At 42.3% G+C, this 21,138-nt stretch overlaps 1 protein-coding gene across 5 annotated transcripts in view; it reads left to right on the top strand.

Annotated features, from left to right (window-relative positions):
- PIGG (phosphatidylinositol glycan anchor biosynthesis class G) overlaps positions 1 to 11,335 on the top strand; it is a 72,400-nt gene extending 61,065 nt beyond the window's left edge. For 4 of the 5 annotated variants that reach the window (XM_039724069.1, XM_039724065.1, XM_039724067.1 and 1 more), the window contains one exon: positions 9,694 to 11,335. In XM_039724069.1, coding sequence (XP_039580003.1) covers positions 9,694 to 9,919 — 226 coding nt within the window. In that variant the 3' untranslated portion in view covers positions 9,920 to 11,335. The remainder of the gene's footprint in view (positions 1 to 9,693) is intronic. The other variant, XM_039724064.1, reaches the window with a different exon arrangement.
- Positions 11,336 to 21,138: the final 9,803 nt, after the last annotated feature.

Raw genomic sequence — 21,138 nt, 5'->3', positions numbered from 1 at the left:
CACATGCACTCAGATACTTTCAAATGCAATTTGCTTGCACTCTCCTTCTCTCTTCCATGTTAAATCTTTTACCTGAATCCTCATCTTTTCCCCCACCCTTCTTCTTTCACATGCCTTTTTTGTAGGACTTCCCTCCCTCATTTCCTTTTTCTCTTTGTCTTTTACTTTCTCCTTTGCATGCTTTTCAGTCTCTTGACAGATACACTTTCTTGCATGCTTCTCTTGCAGTGTCTCACTTGTGCTTTCTTCTTCCCACTCATTCTCTGTCCTTTCCGTCTCTATAGTTATTTTTCTAAATCAGTAGAGCTGTCCCCAGCCATACCCTGCTTTTGGCTTGTCTTGAACCTGCTTTTCCTCCCTCTTAGATTTGCATTTCCTCTCTCTTGGGGATTTCCTATTTGTCTTTCAAGCTTTCTTGAGTCCTTCCCAAAACACAGTGGCTTCCCTTCCTCTCTCCCCTCTGTCATTATCTCCAGTTGTTCCTCTTCCTCTTCTCTGTTGTTCCCTTCCCACATCTCTTCCCCCTCTCTATATCTGCACCCACATTTTCCTTTCTCTGATAGGCTTTTTTGTCATGCGCTTTGCTTTGCCTGCCCCCCATCTCTGTCTTTATCAGTTGCCTGTACAAGGGGACCAAGTCACGACACCAAGTTAGGTAGAAGTGTTGATCTGCTGGAGGACAGGAAGGCCCTGGAAAAGGATCTGGACAGGCTGGATCCAAGGCCTGTGGTGTGATACCCAAAAAGGTCAAGTGCCAGCTCCCACCCTTGGATCACAACAACTTACAGGCTGGGGCCAGAATGGCTGGAAAGCTTCCTGATGGAAAAGGGCCAGGGGCGTACTGGTTGGCAGCAGCTGAACGTCGAGTGCCCAGGTTGGCCACAATGGCCAATGACATCCTGGCCTGTATCAGCAATAGTGTGGCCAGCAGTGCCAGGGAAGGGATTGTTCCCCTGTACTTGACACTGGTGAGGGCACACCTTGAGTTCTGTGTCCAGTTCTTGGCCCCTCACTACTGGATATATACTGGGGGCTGGCGCATATCCAGAGAGGGCAGTGGAGCTGGTGAAGGGTCTGGAGCACAAATCCTATGAGGAGCAGCTTAGAGAATGGTATTATTTAGCCTGGAGAAAAGGAGGCTCTCTACAATTACCAGAAAGGAAGACTAGGTGGGGGTCAGTCTCTACTCCCAAGCGGCAAGTCATAGTACAAAAGGAAGTGGCCTCAAGCTGGGCTACGGGAAGTTTAGATTGCATGTTAGGAAAAAGTTTCTTCACTGAAATGATTGTAAAGTATTGGAACAGGCTGCCCAGGGAAGTAGGTGGATCACCATTCCTACAGGTATTTAGATGTGCAGATATGGGACTTTGGGACATGGTTTAGGGGTGGACTTGATAGTGCTGGGTTCATGGCTGTACTCAAAGAACTTGAGAGTCTTTTACAACCTAAATGATTCTGTATGTTTTTGCATGAATGTTCCTTCTCATGCTTTCCCTGCTATCCAGTGCTTGCTTTCTCCTGCATGTTTTGCCTCTCCTGCCTTTTGCCTGAATATTATGCTGTGCCTCTCTCATGTGCCTTTTTTTTCTTGCAACTCCAACCTTCCCTTCTTATTCTTTCACTTTGTTCTTGTGCATTGACCTTTGCTTCCACTTGTTTGTTTCTTCTTGCATGTATTTTCTCTCCCTTGTACACCTCACCTCTTACATATCTTTCATTCCCTTCTGCATGTTGTCATCTTTACACGTGTTGCCTTCTCTCTCACATATTTTGTCTTTCATGTAGGCTTTATCTGTCACATGCTTTGTTGTTCCCTCATTAGTGCTTTATCTCTTGTGTCATGTGCTTTGCCTTCCTTCCTTCCTTCCTTCCTTCCTTCCTTCCTTCCTTCCTTCCTTCCTTCCTTCCTTCCTTCCTTCCTTCCTTCCTTCCTTCCTTCCTTCCTTCCTTCCTTCCTTCCTTCCTTCCTTCCTTCCTTCCTTCCTTCTTTCCTTCCTTCCTTCCTTCCTTTCTTACTTCCTTTATTCTTTAAGACTTATCCTTCCTTCCTTCCTTCCTTCCTTCCTTCCTTCCTTCCTTCCTTCCGCCACTTCCTTCCGCCACTTCCTTCCGCCACTTCCTTCCGCCACTTCCTTCCGCCACTTCCTTCCGCCACTTCCTTCCGCCACTTCCTTCCTTCCGCCACTTCCTTCCGCCACTTCCTTCCTTCCGCCACTTCCTTCCGCCACTTCCTTCCGCCACTTCCTTCCTTCCTTCCGCCACTTCCTTCCGCCACTTCCTTCCTTCCTCTTTCTTCTCTCTCTTTCTTTCTTCTCTCTCTTTCCTTCCTTCCACCACTTCCTTCCGCCCCTCCCCAAACTGCAAATTAACATCTGCAATCCTCTGAAAGTTGTGTACTGTGTGTTTAAATTTTCTGTCTCAGAGCCATTACAATTACACTGTCACCAAAACCAGGGCTTGAAAAATCCTGTGCTGATTTGTCTGTTTTCTCAGCTAGGTCCAAAGAGGAGGACGGTCTGCAGCTACTAATCAAGTTATCTTCATAAAACATCAGATTGATCTTGCAATTAATTACATTTTTTGTTGACTGATCCTTTTACACTTAATGATAATAGCAGTGTCTCATCCTCTGCAGAGGTCTTAGGGTATGGGCCTACAGATCATGCTGTAGTTCATTTCCAGAGAAAGTATGTGGGGCTCTGCAGTCTTCATTCTGATGTTCAGTATTGCTCTTTAAAGTAATTTGCACAAAGCTGAATTACTAAGAAGTCAAATGCTCCTATCAACTTGCCAAAATAAAAAGTGTATGACACTTGGGCTTAGTAAGAGTATCCCTGTGTAATCCCAGAAGACATCTCATTGCACCGCAAGGAATAAAGAGTCTCTGAAGATGAATATGCTGTGCATTGTGCTAGAAAAAGCTGCGAAGAAAGCTGATGTAATGCATGAATGCACAGTTCACTGAAGAAATTATTCCATTGCCCCTTTCTCTTCAGTACTTTGCATATTCCTTCCTATTTATTCTGAAACAGATTGGAGCATAGTGCCAACTTTGTTTCCTCCCTTAAATTAGCAAGAGGTGCATGATGATGTTGGACTCTGAGTGGTTAATGCTGCTGCTTGAGCGCGAGCAGAGTCATTCAGAAGAACACTACTGGAAAGAGAGGGTCACACTTGTAGGTGTTTGGTTATACCTCTTTATTGTACCTCTTATACTTCTTTACCTCTGTACCTCTTATCCGTCTTTACTGTAGCAATCTTTCTAGATGTTTCCTGTGATTTTGCTGGCATTAGCTAGTCCTACTGTTCTTACACCTTTTTTTTTCCTTTTTCTCCATTAGTTTTCTGTTCTCCCTTCCATGGCCAACGTAACTGCTTCATTCTGCTAGCTGTGGATAGGACTGTACATGGCATACTGTCATTCTGCATTTATCTAGGATTTTTCTATCTTCTTTTGTCACACCTTTTCTTGAAGGTAACAAATTCTTATTGAATGGGTGTGTTACTGGGATGGCAGGAGTAATTTGAGGAGGGAGCTGTTATTTCATTTAAGTCGTAAGTTTAAAAATGGTTACTTGAGTGGAAAAATACAAGAAATTATTCTGCACTCTTCAGTGCAGAAGAGTGGGCATTGCTTCGCAGAACCACAGAACACCGCAAGTTGGAGATGCTCTTAAAAGATCCTCTTGTTCAACCTTTTTTGGGAAGAGGAGCCTCATGAGATCATCTAGCATGCTGTCAAGTCTTGTCTTGAAAATTTGCAGTGATGGGGACTCTACCAGATCCCTGGCAAGATTGTTATCTGTGATTGATTGTTCTCACTATAGAACATGTCTTTTTTATACTGAGATGAAACCTCTCCCAGCACTACTTGTACCCATTGCTGTATATTTTCTCCATGTACCACCTGGTGAGGAAAGCACCTCCATCCTTTGTTGCTGTCTTGAAATAATTAAGGACAGGAATGCTGTGGTGAAGTCTCCCTGAGCCTTCTCCATGAAGAAGAGACTTAACTTCTAATGTCTTATGTTGTGCAGCTCTTTCATGCTCTCCAGTCCTTCTTTAGAGGCCCTCCAGCCTGTCCATGTCTTTTTGGAAGGGTGAGGAACAGAACTGAATATAGTACTACAAGTATGAGATGCACTCAATAGAGTTGGGATAATCACATCTCTCCCTGCTAGTAGTGCCCCTGAGAATGCAGCCCAGGACATGATTTGCCTGTTGCTGCAGCAGTGCTCTGCTGACTCATAGCTTGTTGTTCTCCAGTACCCCCAGGTCCCTTTTGGCAGCACTGTTTCCCAGTCATGTGCACCCTAGGCCATAACCTGGGTGAAGGACTTTGCACTTGTCTTTGTTAAACTTCATATAGGTCTTAATAGCCTGACCAGATCTCTCTGTAAGACAGCTCTCCTTTCTACTGTGTCCACCTCAACACCTAGTTTAGTGCCAACAGCACATTAGTAAAGGTGCTTTCAGTCCTACCATGTAGACTATTTATGAAAATGCTCAGCAGGTTTGGGGCTCAGTAACATTCACTGTGGGACCCCACTTATGACTGACTGGCTGCCACATGGAGTCAAAAATCCATTCTGGCCTTGCTGGCCAGTTTCTTATGCATACTTAAATAAATTGTGCTTTATTTTTCTAGAAATGCCTTGTGCCACTATCAATATGTCGTGTTATACCGGTATTTTTTAATATATTACATTTGAATTTAATTTAATAACTTGGACACTAACAGTCTGTGTTAAATTTCTTCAGATCCTATCTGTCAATAACAATTGTCGGATGCAATTTTTCTGTACACCTTTAGCTAAGGTCATGAAGAATAACTGTGTACAAAGATGGGCAGGAAAGCCTGCAGATGCACTTTAACAGAAAATCAGCTTATAAATTTCCTTGTTATTCCCTGCATGTATGACACCAGTATAAATTGCTTCAGGTTTTTTTCCTACTGGAAACCTTATGAAGTATTCAGTGAATTTTGGATGAATAGTCACAGAAAATTGACTGATTCTGGGCTTTGAAATACTTAGGATTTGTGTTTTTCATGTTAGGATGGTTTGGTTATACCTTGCTGCAATAAAATCTGGAACAGTGTCAATGGGAATAGGCTGGCTTGGTTTAGAGCTTCTTTGGGGTTTTTATTGGGGTTTTTTTGGCCTTTTGTTTTGTTTTGTTTAAGGTTTGGTTTTTTTTTGTGTGTGTGTGTTTGTGTTTTTGGTTTGGGTTCTTTGTGTGTATGTGTATGTGTGGTGTTTCATTTTGTTGGGGGTTTTTTTGCCTATTTTGCTGACATGAAGCTCACAGCACAACTGATTATGCCAGCAGCAAGAACTGGAAAAAACATTGATACAATTCTATTTTTCATACTCTTGATGCTGAAATCAAGATAATTGAAGTTTTAAGTCCTACTAGCTTTTTACGGCTAAGTCTTTGTGAGAACCTGCTGAACCCTGTACTACAATCCACCTGTGCTACAGTCCCCTGTAACTTACTGCCACAGACACATCTTGCTCAGGTAGTTGTACCTTCACTGCCTTTCTTACTGGAAAAAAGAATGCACAGGAGAGAGAAAAATCAGTCATACCGAAGTTCCATAATTTCCATGGCAGCAGAATACACTTTACAGCCCTTTTATCTTGCTGGCAACCACCATTTTGACATCTGTCCATTGATACGGTGTGGTGCCAAAAATCGTGACTTCATATCATTAAAAATCTTTTCCTGATTGGTAGTTTCTACGAGAATTAATCATGTAAATTTACAGAGGAGTCTTGGTTCCCTTGGAACTGCTAAAAATATAAAGTGTTTTTCCATGAAAAGGCAGGATTCTGTTCTATAATCTAAAATAGTGTTGTAGAATTATACTAAGTAAGAATGGGATGTGTGGGAGAGGTGTAGCAAATTTGTTCTTGCTGCTGAACTGATTGATACTTGCTTAGATCAGAGAAATTTCTCACACAATGCAGATACACTAAGATGTTAGAGAAATTTGGAATGCTACACAGCTTATTTGTGAGTGCGACCATTCATTAGTATATATGGGGTAGATGAAAAAATACCAAGTATTTTCAGAGGGCACTAAACAGGGAGATCTTTGAAACTGCAGAATGCCTAGAAAGTGCCACTTAATACTGTAGAAGGTGTTAATACAGTAAAAATAGCCTTCAAATAGGCAAATTCAGTATCTCCAGTAGGAGATAACTTAGGCAGTGATGTTCAGCTAGAAAAGGAGGAAGTGGAAGGGTGGAAACGCTACAGGGTAACTTGCATTGAAAGGACTCAGCGCATTTATACTGGAACCCTTCAGAATGGCCCTGCTCTTTCAACCCTAGAAGAGTGACAATACTAGGGTATTCCGCCTTCATATGCTTGCATATTTATATATGTTTATTTGGTATGGTATGTTGGAAGAAGGGTTGGGACACTGTAAACACTGTAAAGTTTATTTTAAAATTCCTTCTGGATGCATTTGTAGGCTGTCTATGGAGATGTTTTGCTTGATTTTTAAGGTACAAAACTTGTTGCCACCTGCTGCCAAGTATTCTATATAACTAAGAGACATTTTCTCAAAAGAAAATAGTAGGGTTTTTTTGTTTGGGGGGGGGGGTTTGGTTTGGGTTTTTTTTTGTTTTGCATTATAGTTTTTTTCATTTTGCAATCCTTGTATTACTCAGCGGCACCTTAGAGAGGATTAAGAGGTAAAAAATTTGTTGATGAAACATCTACTATTAGATTAGGATATTAAACTACTAGGGTTTAGGATATCCAAAGAAGTGGTAAACCTATTCATATAACAGTTTCTTGGGCATGTTTTACTATGCATTCAATATTTTCTGTTAAGAGACAAATTTTGCTGAAAGCCGATATGTTTTCTAGACCGTACTTAATATTTGCATTCTAATTACAGCATGTTTAGTGATTTTAATCTGTAGTGTTCTTTGCTTCAGAACTCTCCAAAACCATTGTTTTTTCCTGGATCTCACATGAAGTTTGGATACGCTTTGTCATTTGTAACACATATGAATCTCTCTTTCAAGTTCCCATAAGCTAACTTCCTAGATGAGCTGATTATTAGAAGCTGAGTATTCCTTTTTGTTACTCCTGCATTGTGGAGGAGTAATAGTGGGCTGTTTTTGTCAGAGCATGGAGGTAGTTTATATCTGTCTGTGCTCTTCTTCTTCAAATAATGAAAGGTATTAATTGCTGAAGAGACGATTTACTGTGGATTAGTTACAGATTGATACTTTAGATGTGTCCTGTAGTCTTCCATTATTTTAATTGAAACAACACTGAGAATTTGCAAGGTTATTCATTACTGGCTGGTCCAGATCATGAACATGAGGATACATGAGTGGCATCCCACAGACAGCTTTCTCTGTTCTTCTGGTGAATTCATTTGGAGTTACTCAGAAACCGGCAGAACTGGCTGGATTGTCGTGGTCATGTTGTCAGTAGCTGCCTGATCCTTGGATGCTGCCTTCCTTGTGGCCTGGAGATGCTGTGTGCACTGTGTCTGTAGAATGAGAAGAAGGAGCACACAAAAGGCATTACTATTAGCTGTTCAAATTTTGTCCCTGGCCGAAATAAGAGGAAAGAATGATGATGTGCTTGAAGAGCTACGTTATTGCCTTAGGGTCAGGCCAAGGAGGTCTAACTGCTTCTGCTCAGTCATTCCAGTGCTCTGTCCGCAACGGTGCATGTGCTCTGTCCGCAACCAACTCTGAGATAAACCCAGTTAATCTGCTGTTGATTCCCACTAACAGTTTAACTTTGTGGATACAGTGTGCTTTTGCTGCTTCTCTAAAGGCAGCACCACTGCATTATACAGTGAAACTGTCCAAGTTTTTCCTCTGAAGATATGTGTCTGTGGTATCTTGAGAGGTGAAGTGAGTGCTGAGAGCTTTTGTAAGTAGAGGTATCTTGTAAGCAGAAAACAGTTAGCTATTTTTATGATATCACAATACAGAAAGAACTGTATCATTGACCTGGGGATTCATTATATGGTCTGTCAAGTGCATTTTTTAACTACAGAAAATGTTTTTTTAAATGCCTGCCTGTCTGATTGAAAAGCCATTTCCTCTGTTTATTCAGTGGCCATCTGACTATTACAAATACTGTTTTTGCTACAAATACTGTTTTAACTCATATCAGCATGAAAACAGTTAAGACAGAGTGAACTGCACTTTGTTTAATCCTTGTCAATAAAATCAGTTATTAAAAATAAATCAGGTTATTTACACAAGCTAACTGAAGACTAAGATAGTTATGCAGAAGCAGGGAGCAGTATAGTTCACTCCCAAGTCTCAGTTTCCTTGGCTAAGCAGTAAGGGAAGTAGTTTTCTGAGAACTGAATGTATGTTTTTCAATCATTCATTCCTGCTGTCCTTGATTTTAAAACTCTGCTTTCATTACCTGTTCTTCCTTCTACTGAAAGCCTTGGGAATTTAGATCTTGACTTCACTGGAAAACAGGGCTGTATCCAAGTTATTTTTATTTAAAAAATAAGACGTTTAATAGTTTATGTAAAATACTGCATTCTGTAGTTTACTTAGTCATAAGTGACTAATTAACATCTTGCAGAAGTGCTAGGCATGTTAAATTTTTATTACTTGGAACAAGATTAGAATTAAAAACTGGGAGGAGCAGAACAGATTCTCAGATCAGGATTTTGCTGTAAAACATTTCCACTCTTTGCCAGTGTGTTCTTTTGGGAGCTGCTTATGTTAAATATTTTGATGGGGAGAGGAAAATGTTCACTTATTATTCCAGTGAAATAGTTTTTTCCTTCCTTTTGTCTGAAGGGGTAAACATCTGAATTTAGTGTGAATTAATCTCTGCAGATGTATTTTGGGGAAATTGGACAGGGGCCAACCTGGCATTGCTTTGAGTTAGTGCCTCAGGAGAGGGAGGACAATCAAAGTGCAGGAAACCTTTTCACTTCCATTTTCATCTGACTCTTGTCACCCACCAAAATACATTGATGTTGCAAGTGTGGTCCATGTAGGTTTCATGGGGCAGACATTTCTTGGGATGCAGTGGACCCAGCTGAGCTAAGCAGCTATGACAGAAATGCAATGTATCTTGTGAGCGTAAGAATGTGGTATTCCTTGTATTCCTTAGAGAATGTTATGTTAGTAAGCTTTGCAAAGTTTTCCAGTAGCACAGTTTTTATGTTGTTTTGTACAGTGTTGCTGGCTGTGGGCAGCGGTGCACTCTGACAAGTTTTATGCCCTTTACAAGGGGGCTGCATGCTCCCATCTGATTGTCTGTTGAACAGGTAGGAAGTTTTGTGAGGAGTACTGTCGTTCTCTCTTCCTCCTGCCATTCAGGCTCTGTGGAACGGCGCTGTAAGGCCAACAGGAGACAAAGCGGTCTTGAAACTGATTAATGGAAACTTTGACAATTAGAATAAAAATACATTAAAGTACAGAACAATCTAAGTGTGAAGTGAACTACTAGGCACCTTTGTTGTAATCTGTGCTTACACCTGACACACACATTATAGGATATATAGAGGTGACAGGAACAAATTTTATTGGTTCATCATTGCATTAACAATCAGTTTTCAAATACAAAGTGGAGATTTCAGAATACTCCTTGTGTTGTGAAATAATGCTAAAGAGGGGAGGAACTCCAGTGTCTTTTCTGAGTTTGCCTGAGAATGAAGTCCTCTGTTTTCGTTCCCAGGAATTCTGCAGCAGTGGGTCACGGCTGTTTCTGCTACGCTCTGATGCGTTCAATCCCCGTTGCCATCTACGTTGTTTTGGTGACAGGTCTGCGCTACCACCTGTTCATATGGAGCGTCTTCTCGCCAAAGCTCCTCTACGAGGGAGTGCACGTGTTCATCACGGCTGCTGTCTGCCTGTTCTTCACAGCAATGGATCAGAACCACGCTTACAGAGTGCAAGACTGAAAATAGGTGTGTGGTATGTGGTTCTGCATTGCAATGTCTGCTGTGCCACTGGAATGCAAGATGGAAAATATTGGCTTTAAATTGTTGTGGAGATTTTGAAGAGCAAATTGTTAACCGAGTTGTTTGTTTTAGTCAAGATCAGGTTTGTGTTAAAACTGGTCTTGCTTTAAAAATGTTGAATTGAAATAAACTGTCTTTTCAAGGATACCTTTTGTTCTACAGCCGTCATTATAGCACTTCCCAAATAACAGAATGGTGATATTATATATTTTGAATTTAAAAATATACGTCTTGATATAAATACAGACCAGTGCCTCATGGGCACAGAAAAAAATCCTGTGTGCATATATTTTTTTTACTTTCTTAGACTACAGAATCCTAAAAATGTGCTGGATTTCTAGGTGCTGTTCACAAGATCCTAAATCCATTAGCTTCAGGGGATTTTTGTGTTTGTTTTCTTTCTAGGGGATGCATTGACATTTTTATTGTACAAACATCCCAGGTAAGAGATTTTGTTTGCTTTGCATAGGCAGCAAGCATTTCTGTTTAAAAGCAGGATTCTTTGTAAGATGAGTGTCGTCATTATTTGTAATGGATTTCGATCTGCACTTCAGACACTGAATAAGAAACACTGTCTAACAAAGTAATAAATCTTTTATGGAGTCCATTCATGGCTAAAATGTTGTTTCTTCTTATCAATGTATAAATGATAAATCAGGTCGGTGCAGGTATGCTGAACATCTGATCATGTTTTCCACACATGGTTAGAGAGTTGTGAGCAGTGAACAGGAAAACAGTTTAATAGATTAAGTTACAGCAGAATAAAACGTGTAAAAGGTGTTTGCAGTTTGCATCACCGCCCCCCTAGTGACCTGTCTAGCCATCTCACTTGAATGTGCTGTGATTAATTTCTAACAATGTTGTTTTCCTTGCTTCTGTCAAGAAGATACATGTTAATGACTATACTGAATATCAGTATTCATGTGGGGTCTTTTGCCTCTTAGTTTTGTCCATGTTTTGTCCATCTTACTGGCTAATATGAGTTAGTCTAAATATATTTGAGGTATATCAGAAGAGAAACATACAGAGACCTTTTAACTTTTATTGCAAATATGGAAAAATAAAGCTTTTGAGACCGATATAGCTGACAGCACAGTTAAAATCACTGATGCTCTTTTTGTCTCATGTTACAGATCTCAAAATGTAGGCCTTTAGTTTTTATACATTAATAATAGGCTATCTTGATTACTCATAACAAAATATTTTTTCAGCTATAAAACAACTAAGATTTTCAGTACACTGTCAGCATATTGCTCTTTACCTGAAGGAGAGAATACTGGATCTTAATGTCCTTTACTGTAACCTGCTGGAAGATTGAAAATTAAATACGTCTAATAAATCACTTTTTACTGGCAATTATGGTTATTTAAACCAGTTTGTACTTGTGAATATGCATCTACCATTTTCACAATTCTCAATATTTTTTGGTTACCTGCTGGCTAGCAGCCATGTTGGCATTATCAACATATTCTCTGTTTATTTCCATCATTAATTGGTAAGCAGTCCTGCCTAAAATTCATACAGAGTATGTTTATAAGGCATTTGAGTCGGAAAGAAAGGCTGCTAATAAAGAGGTGGAAGGCATAGAGCAGTGCTTCAGGTACAGAAGCCTAAAACAATGTGGGACGACATTTACAAGGTCTTTTATTCCTTCCTTCTGGTTGGTTTTTTTTTATTTTATTTTTTTTTGTTTGTTTGTTTGGTTGGTTGATTTTTGTTGGTTGGTGGTTTTTTGGTTGTTTTTGTTTTTGTTTTGTTTCTAGTATATCTTTTATCAAATAGTGGAATCTAAATTATTGTGTGTGTATTTTTCAGATTACTTAATTAAAGGATCAGTGTCTCCCTTCTCCTCTGAAGTTGAAATCTAGGATTGGATCTAGGATTAAATGGCTTGGGAAAAGCTTAGGTCTTCCAGACCAGGAATGGGGGAAAGAAGGAGAAGAGACTGCATCTCTGTCTCAAGTCATCTCATGAGTTTGCATGATATATGAAAGAAACACGATGCTTTCAGCTTCAGAATCAACATTTCTATTCCTTTTCACCCTTTCCCTTTGGGTGTAGGCAAATGAAATAATGCTTCATGAACTTATGGGCTCTAGCAATGCAAATCTTAGGCAGTGAAGGAATGAATTAGTTCCTGCTGCAGGCAACCAGGCTTTAACTGAGGGATTATGTTATAATAATTTTATTTTATATCAACATAAAGCAAATGCCTGAACACAAATTCTTATCTCACTAGTTAGCTGTTCCACCTTGCTTCTCGTCATGTTCAGCATGTTTCAAACCCTCAGACAAAGAGAGGAGTGATGTGGGAAGCAGGGATGCTACTGGGGATGTTTTTTGCCATCCTGAGCATATCAGTTTCTTCTGTCCAAGTCATCTGTACTCCCTGCTCCAGTGTGGGATCTGCCTGGAATTCCTTGGTAGTGCCCTGTGCATAGGCACAGACTCCTCTAAATACCTTCTGAGCAGGCATGTTTTCTCTATTTGGATAACGTTTTGCCATGTTAAATATTTCTGCTCAGCACTTTTATGCTGGTCAGACAGTGCAACCAGTTACTGTGGGCTACTGCTTGCTCTGCTAGATTTCACTAGATCACCACCAGTCAGCACAACTCAAAGCTCCTAAATGATCTCTGATATGGGCCCGTGGATTCACAGTGGTGAAGCTTGAGCTTCATTCTTGAAAATTAATTCAGGTTTAAGAAAAAAATATTAAATCTATTAGTAATTCAGGTACTACATATATGTAGTTCTGCTCTCTGGGAAAAGAGGCCTCCATTTTCCTTGCCTGTACGTAAGCCAGCACAAAATCCACAGTGTGAGCCCCAGCCTTTCCAGCAGGCAGGGCACGTGTGTTAGGCCACTGTTCCCCTGTAGTTCTCTCTGTTAGGGTCAGGGCAGTTTCTGGAATCCCTCACATCAGGCATTTGCAAACTAAATAAGATTTAGCTCCACAATTGCACAGTTGCAGAGGTGGGGGCCACAGTTACAAGCTACCATGAAGGGCTTCCTCTGATAAACCAAGGTTTTCCTGAGTGCTTCACCAGCAGAAGGAGGGGAAGGAAGGTGTGATCCCACTGGTCAGTGGGGCAGGAGAAGGAGCTGGCTAATGTCATTATAGGCCTCCCACTCTCCTAACTATGAAGGAAGGACTGTGATCAGGGGGTGTTTGTGAGGCTGGTGTTGCACCATCTAACAGAAGTATGGAAAGTCTGGGAAATAGCCTCTCTTCAGCCCACAGGCAGGTAATACAGAGGGAGACTCTTTGCCAGGAGCTAGATGGAGGGAAAATGACTGAGAGGGAGTTTGCAGGACAGTTTGTGTTTGGCCCATTGGTACTTAATTTTTTTTCTTAAGAGATGACAGACTCTGTGGAGAGGGGAAGAGCATGGATGTTGGACAGCTTGAGCAAGGCCTTCAGCAGGATGTACTTGGCAGCCACATGTTGAGCTAATAGATGAGTGGGCTTGAGGGATGGACTGGATCTCTGGGCTCAGACTTCAGTGTCTGAGTCACCCCATCTCAGCCTTGGTTGGCAGAGAAGTGATGTGATACTAGGGCAAGGCACTTTAGGGTCATTCTTAAGCTGGATGAGGGGAGAGATCAGAGCAAATCTGGAAATGGTACCAAGTAGGGGGAGTGGTGTATATGCTAAAGGGAGGACCACCCTTTGGAGTGAGCTTGGCACCCTGGAGAGGTAGTTGCTGACAACCTGCAATACAGCCTGGGCATATGCCCATGGCTGGTAATGGTGCAGGATGGTGCCCATGGTCTGCTGAGCAGCCCTGACAGGCTGATCCTGCTCCCCAGCTCATCACTGTTCAAGGAGCAAGCACACATATGTCTGCATGGACAGTTTATCCAGTACCTGGCCTAGATCCCAGTGGCCTGCCTTGCTGCTGTCATTCAGACAAGGGAATCCCAGAGATTTCCAGCTTCTGTTGCTGGTATCCAGACCTCTTCTCTTATGAGTGAGTCCAGCTTGAAGTTCACTGCTGTTCATAAATATCTATCAAGAGTAGAGGACGCACTCAAAAGAAGTAGGATGTAATGAGAGGAGGGAGCACTCAGCAGTGATGAAGTGAAGGACTCACAGAAATACACACACTAGAGGCCTGTTTGTACAGAGCCAGCACTTTTTCTCTATATTTTCCTCTGCTTTCCCATGTTCATTACTTTCTGAGCCATCTTGGTCTTTCCTTTTCCTGTGCTTTTATCTCTTCCCTAAGTATGACTTGCATGTTTCATCAATCCCCATAAACACATGCCATAAATTTTGCTGAATCCTGAAGTGCTTTTCCCTGTGGATCCCATGAGTCCTATGCTCCTCCAGGCAATAAGGTCCTTGAGTCTGTGAGATCTTCAGGAGGAGACATTTATTTTCTTTACTAATCCTGGTGTGCTTCACACCAGGGATAATTGTCCAGTTGCTTAGTGAGTGATTATATTGTCATCTAAATAAATTACTATAAATTGCTGATTGAGCAATTAGGTTAGCTGAGATCCTCAGCAAGTCTTTGCCCATCTGACCTTTGTGCAATCATGAACAGCCTGTTATCACCTAAGTTGGCAGTGATTTGTGCCTTATTTCAGCCTGGGGACAATGATGACTCAGAGACCTTTTGGCTGCCATCAGCTCGAAGGAGGAGAGCACAGAGGTGCATTTTTCTCAGAAGGTCAGAGGGAGAGCCCCAAAGGCAACAGGCACAAGTTGGGGACATTTCCAGGAGTTCAGGAGACTCTTTTCTTACGTGTGTGTTTACTGTGGGGATGAGCCCCAGGTCTCCACCCTGTACCCTGGGAGATCTTCCAGCACTGGAGCAAATTCATTCAGTTAGCCCTGTTGTGTGTTGGAAGTTGTACTGTGTGTGATCCAAAGTTCTCTTCCAGCCAACATTCAGCAAGGATTCTGTGGTTTTATTGTCTTTGAAGTTGTCTCTGCAATTTCTTACTGACCATTTCACAGGTTACTTCCTGAAGTAAAAAACTTTGTAATTGATTTCCTAATTAAAACAAAACAAAACAAAACAAAAAAAAAAGAAAATGTCTGTGTCATTTTTTAAAAATAGATAAAGCTCACAGGTTGAAAATTGTTGTTAATTTCTGTAGTCATGCATTTACATCCTAGTTGTAATGTCACTTGCCCATCAGCGCCTCTGTAGCTTGAGTATTTCCAGACTTGATTACAAAAGGTGCCCTATTCTGTATTCCTCTGTTATGATTCAGATGGTTCCCCAGAAAGTTCAGCTTGCCTATCAGGCCTGAGGTGAAACTTGTGGCATGACTGTGATTTCTGTAAGTCCGTGTTGGGTATGTTTGGTAGGACATACATAGGTGACTAACTTTCTGAAGTTGTTTTTCTGTTTTCAGATTCAGAAACAGGCCCATGGACATTAATTCCTTTTGTTTTCCTGATGGGGGACAGAGGGCCATCCTAAAGAACTTGTTACCTACCTAACCCTCAGCATTTGATGTAAAGCTTGGGTTGCCATGAGGAACTGCGCTGTTCCTTCCCACTCAGGATAATGCTGTTGTCCTCCCCACCTGCAGAGTGCTGAGGACACATTTTCAGTGTGATACAGTGGTTAAGGTGTAATTCAGTGAAAAGTTCAATTTGTTGCTCAAAGCACCACTGTTTTTGCATAACATCATTGTCATTTGGAGAACTAAGCATGCCAGCCCAGCCACTAGAGGTGGTCCTTAAGTGCTACTTAGTCTTAAGATGAACTATACATGGAAAACTTTAACCACCTATGCCTTTTTTAGGCCTCTGACATTTCCACTGCAGTGTGTTGTATTTGCTGATGTCTGCTGCAAAGACTACCTGTGGTGCAGAAGCTGACACAGAACCTGACACAATCCCATTCACACAGCAAGCGTGCACCCAGAACTGTATGTTGGTGTATTAGTCACCAGCAGGAAGACACGAGCTCCCAAACACTCAGAAGACCCTGCACCTGTTACCTTGAGAGCTGATTCTATCTGTGTAGATAAGAAGAATTGAGCTCAACTTTTCCTAATAGAAAAAAAAGCCCTGAAAAGCTGCTGTCTTTGGTGGCTGAAGGAGTTCCCAAAATAGCCCTTCTTGGTCTTATGCTTTTGCTGACCTGCAAAGGCTGTTAGTGTGGGGTGTTCCCCTGGGAAAGCTGAGTCTGTGGTCACGGGACAGCCTTGGAGAGCGGTGTAGTGTCTGGCTTGCAGGTTTATTGGATGGGAAGCAATGTTTTTGGCACTGTCTCACGTAACATTGCTACTGTCTCACATAGGTAAACTCAGGAAATGTGGGTTAAATGAACAGACAGTGAGCTGGACCAAGAACTGGCTGAAATAGCAAAGCTATGATGACATTCTACAAAAAGCTCAGATGCTTGTGACCAGCAGAGCAGAATCCAATTGAAGGCCTATAGTTATAGTGGTGGCATTCCCCAGGGATCAATACTGGGTCCAGTCTTACTCAGCTTGTTTATCAACAGCTTGGATGAAGGGATAGAAAATGACCCTAAGCCAGTTTGCAGATGGTACAAAAGTGGGGGGAGTGGCTGACACACCTGAAGGCTTTGCTGCCACTCTGAGGGACCTTCATGGGCTGGAGAGTTGGGCAGAGGGAAAGCTAATGGGGTTCAACAAGGGCAAGTTCAGGGTCCTGCACCTGGGGAGGAACAACCCCAGGCAGCAGCACAGGCTGCGGGTGACCTGCTGGGGAGCAGCTCTGTGCAGAAGGAGCTGGGGGTCCTGGTGGACAGCAAGCTGTTCATGAGCCAGCAGTGTGTCCTGGGGGCCAGGAGGGCCAATGGGATCCTGGGGATATCAGGAAGAGTGAGGCCAGCAGGTCAAGGGAGGTGATTGTCCCCCTCTACTCTAGTGAGGCACATCTGGAGTGTTGTGTCCAGTTCCAGGCTCCTCAGTGCAAGAAAGACAAGGAGCTACTGGAGAGGGTCTAGTGGAGAGCTGCTCAGATGATTTGGGGTCTGTCTCTTATGAGAATAGAGAAGGAGAAACTGTGAGACCTGGGCCTGTTTAATCTGGAGAAGACTGAGAGATTTGTATTTGCACACAAATATCTCCAAGGCACATGCCCAGAGGATGCTGCCAGACTCTTCTCAGCAGTGCCAGCAACAGGGCAAGGGTTAATGGCCATAACCATAACACAAGAAATTCCATCTCAACACAAGAACAAATTTCTTTACTTTGAGGATGGCAGAGCACTGGAACAGGCTGCCCAGGGAGGTCATTGTGTCTCCTCCTCTGGAGGTGTTCAAAACCCACCTGGGCATGTTCCTGTGACACCTGGTCAGGGTGACCCTGCTTTGACAGCAGGGCTGGACTGGATGATCTTCTGAGGTCCCTTCCATCCATAAAAATTCAGTGATTCTGTAAAGACTGGGCAGTCAGAACTTAGGCAGTGTCCATTCCACATAACAGCAGCCTGACCAGACCCATGCACATGTAAAGAACAGATGTTAAAACCTGGCCTTGCTAGCTCCCCTGGTCCTGGAACAACCTTATTTAAATGCAAAGTGAAGAAGCTCCTACAAGTTCCTTCTTAGTCACCAAAGAGACAGTCATCTGACAGACATCTGCTACTGTGCCTCAGTAGCAGAATTTTACTGTGTTTTTGATGAAGGTTCTTATCCACAGCCATGGTCAACACTTGCACCTCTGCCTTAGCATCCTTATGGTGGAGTCTGGACAGCTGCTGCCTGTTTTCATTCCTGAGTACAAGTGCAGGATAGAAATGAATCACCCTTTCCATCTTTCCCCCACAGTGCTGTATCTGTCAGGGTATGTGACACAGTCTGCACTGGATTCCCATCTCAGCAGAAAGGGAGCCAGGAGTGTCACACAGCCTGCCTGAGACTTGAACAGTGAGCTGGGAATTAATGCTTTATCCTCCTCACTGAATGCTGTAGGGCCATGGCTGGGGGCTGTCTGCCACCCGAGGAGACACACAACACTGTCCTAGCTCACAGATCAGCAGACAAAGGTCTGACTTTCCTTCTGCATTTTAAGGATCACTTGGAGCCTGCTTGCTTGCCCTAGGGTGAACTTTGCAGAGCAAACTTCATGATACCAAAAGTATACCACGTGCTATATACCACAGCTAGCAGACAAACAGGTATAGACAAACAAGATATTTAAAGCCTGAAACTCAGATGATAAAATACTAGATGATTAGCAAAGTAATTTTACTCCATTTGTAAAAAATGTGCTCATTTGCATGAGGAGTGCAATGAACATAGATTAGATGAAACAAAAGTACAGAGATTGGGCAGTTTTCCTCTTTTATGCAAAGACTATAATTAGTCTGTATTTTGATATGTGATGGTTTGAAAATATCTTAGCTGAATAAAGAGCAAGCGTAACTTCCCTGGAAGTGTTTCACCTGCTGTTAGATGCTTAAATTGAATTGCTGGATTTTTTTCATCAGACCAATTAGATTATTTTACATCCTTACATGTGATGTGCCTCCCCCCTCCTCTCCCCCCCCAACTCCACTAAACATACTGTTTCCCTGGAATGGGCTTTTTAATTGAGCCTTGCTTATTTTCACTGAAATCAGGAGTGTTTTGCTCATGGTGCCAAGAGAGCCCTAACTTGCAAATAATTTCCAGTTGCCATCACTGAAATCTGTTACTTGCCTGATGCTGTATTGCTTGAGATATATGAAGTACTCTTAGAAAATAAAGACCAAATCAGTTTAATTCTTCATTTGAAATGTTACTGTCATGCTGCTTTTATGTCGGCCTACACATATTGAGTACTATTTTCTGAGTGTAATTGCCTTAAGTGCTGTTGATTGTGCAAAGAGAATGCTGCAGTCTCTAATTCAAGGGCATCAAAGATCCAGATCCTGAAAATGCTTAAGCATGTGGAGAAGACCTTCTCAAGGGATGACACAGACATCCAGCTACTCTTGTGCTCAAGGCTGGGTCTGCATTTAGCAGACCGATACTAGGAGAGGCACTCTCCACCTTATCCCTGAGCAGTGCCGGTTGTTGGAGGGAGAGACTTGGCAGGAGAGGAGAAGTGGTGAGAACAATTGCAGGCAGGAAAAGAGCAGTGTTTGGAATCAGATGGAAGTAGCCAGATGGGACATAGAAAACACCAGGAAGGCAAATGAACAGAGGCAAAAGAGGAAGACTGAAATATGTGAATCCAGTGTCAGAGAGTGATCCTTCAACTTATTGGTGGTAATGTGAAAAAGCTAGGTTGAAATCTGTTTTCAAGGTGTTTCTTGAGGGCTTGTGACTCACTTCAATCCACTTTATTTGTGAACTGAAATACAAAGAAAACTAAAGAGGGCTTAAAAACATAGGCTGGACAAAATGACTAGCACTGGAAAATTGAGTTAGTTTGAAGACCATAGCATTTAAGAGAACTGCCAATTAAAACTCCCTGCTGTTACTCTCCATCTCATGGAACATTTATTCTGTTCCACACTGGATGATTTCTTATGAGCAGCACCCCCCAGTACAATATGTGAGTGCTTGGGATCTCATTGTGTTTAGCCTGTCTTGCTGACTAGTAAGCACTCAATGGGATCTTGTCATGATCACCCTCTGTGCAGCTTCAGACCTGCACAGAGCAATGTGCCTTCATGTAGTGGAGGCAGTAAAAGAAAGACATGGACCTAAGCAGGTCCACCTAGTGGATCCAGAGAAGTGCCACAAGAATGGTCAGAGAGCACTTCTCCTAGGAGGACAGGATGAGAGAATTCAGGCTGTTCAGCCTGGAGAAGAAAGACTTACAGCACCATCCAGTACTTAAAGGGACTTTATAAGAAAGATGTACAAATATCCATAGACATTGCACCTTGAGCATTGCTGGAATTGATAATACAGAGCAATTTTCTTTTTCATGGATGAATGTTTTACAAAACACTCATTTTATGGCTCCCACTTCACAGAGCTGCTTACTTCCTCAAGGTAACATCTCAAGAAAGGTCCTGTCACAGCTTGTGAACGGAGAGAAGCTTGTTTTAAGAAGGATGAAACTAGGAAGTGGTTGAGAATTTTCATTGCTTTAAAGAGAGAGAGTTTTACTGGTGAAAGAAAAACACAGCAAGTCTGTGAATAGTTATCTAGAAATCCCTTATTTTCTGGGCACAACCTCTTACAGGAACATGCAAGACCACACCAAGCATCTGTATTTGCTTGCTTTGCTTGTTTCTGCGTCATCACTTCTAGCCTTCAGGCAACAGCTACCCTCTCTTGCTTTAACTGCTGAGTCCTTGCACTACTCAGCTGCACATAAACCAGCTTGTGGGAACACCACTACCATGTGCTTCTTTCAGTGTGCATCTCACAACTTTATGCATGCCTTTCCGTGTATGTGTTTGTCCATCTGCTGCATCTCACATATCTATGTGATGTAGTTGAGAGAAACTACTGTGTTTCAAGAGGGAGAAAAGCTGGTTTATATCAGCAGTGCTGTGCCTCTACTTTCACAGGGCAATTACTGCCTTGTTGGTATGTAGACAAATGGGGTAGGGGGAAGTTTCTGGGATTCTACTCCTTTTTACGACAAATGAATTTTTTTCCCAAATTAAAAATTAAATGGCAGAGATCAAACTCATCCTCTTCTGCATGCTTCTCCATAATTGCTGTCTGTTGTGTAAAGCAACACAAAACCATGAGTATTTCAGTCTGCTAACTGATGAGGCTGGCAGCACACTATGGCATGGAAGCTGCAGCTGGTCTAGCTCTGATCTTGCAGGAGGAGGCAGGAGGAGGGCAAAAGGGAAACACTTAGCCTATCCTTTCTTCTGCTGTGCAATGTATTCACAGGAAAATGAGCTTCCACAGTCCAGACTGAATTCACAGTATTGATTTCATGGTTAGAGGAAAAACTTAGAGATGGGTCACAAAATGGGACAGAAAACTGGCAGTGGCAGGTTTTTCTCCAGAGCCCTCTGATTAGAGCTTCAATATGGCCAAGTTGAGGGGACAGTTGTCTGAGTCCCTCCAGCTCTAGGCAGTCAGGAGCTTTAACTGAAGTGTGCTTTTACCCTATAAGTGGTTTGACCCTGGCTGGATGCCAGGCATCCACCAAAGGCACATTCTCACTCCTCTCCAATAGTGCACAGGGGAGAGAAAATATAACCAAAATGTTCATGAGTTGAGATCAGGACTGGGAGAGATCACTCATCAAATACC

The sequence above is a fragment of the Passer montanus genome, unplaced genomic scaffold (assembly GCF_014805655.1).
Source record: "Passer montanus isolate IOZ18808 unplaced genomic scaffold, ASM1480565v1 scaffold52, whole genome shotgun sequence".
Lineage (NCBI taxonomy): Eukaryota > Metazoa > Chordata > Aves > Passeriformes > Passeridae > Passer > Passer montanus.
The sequence above is the reverse complement of the archived record's forward strand: the minus strand, read 5'-3'. Positions and strand labels throughout refer to the sequence as shown.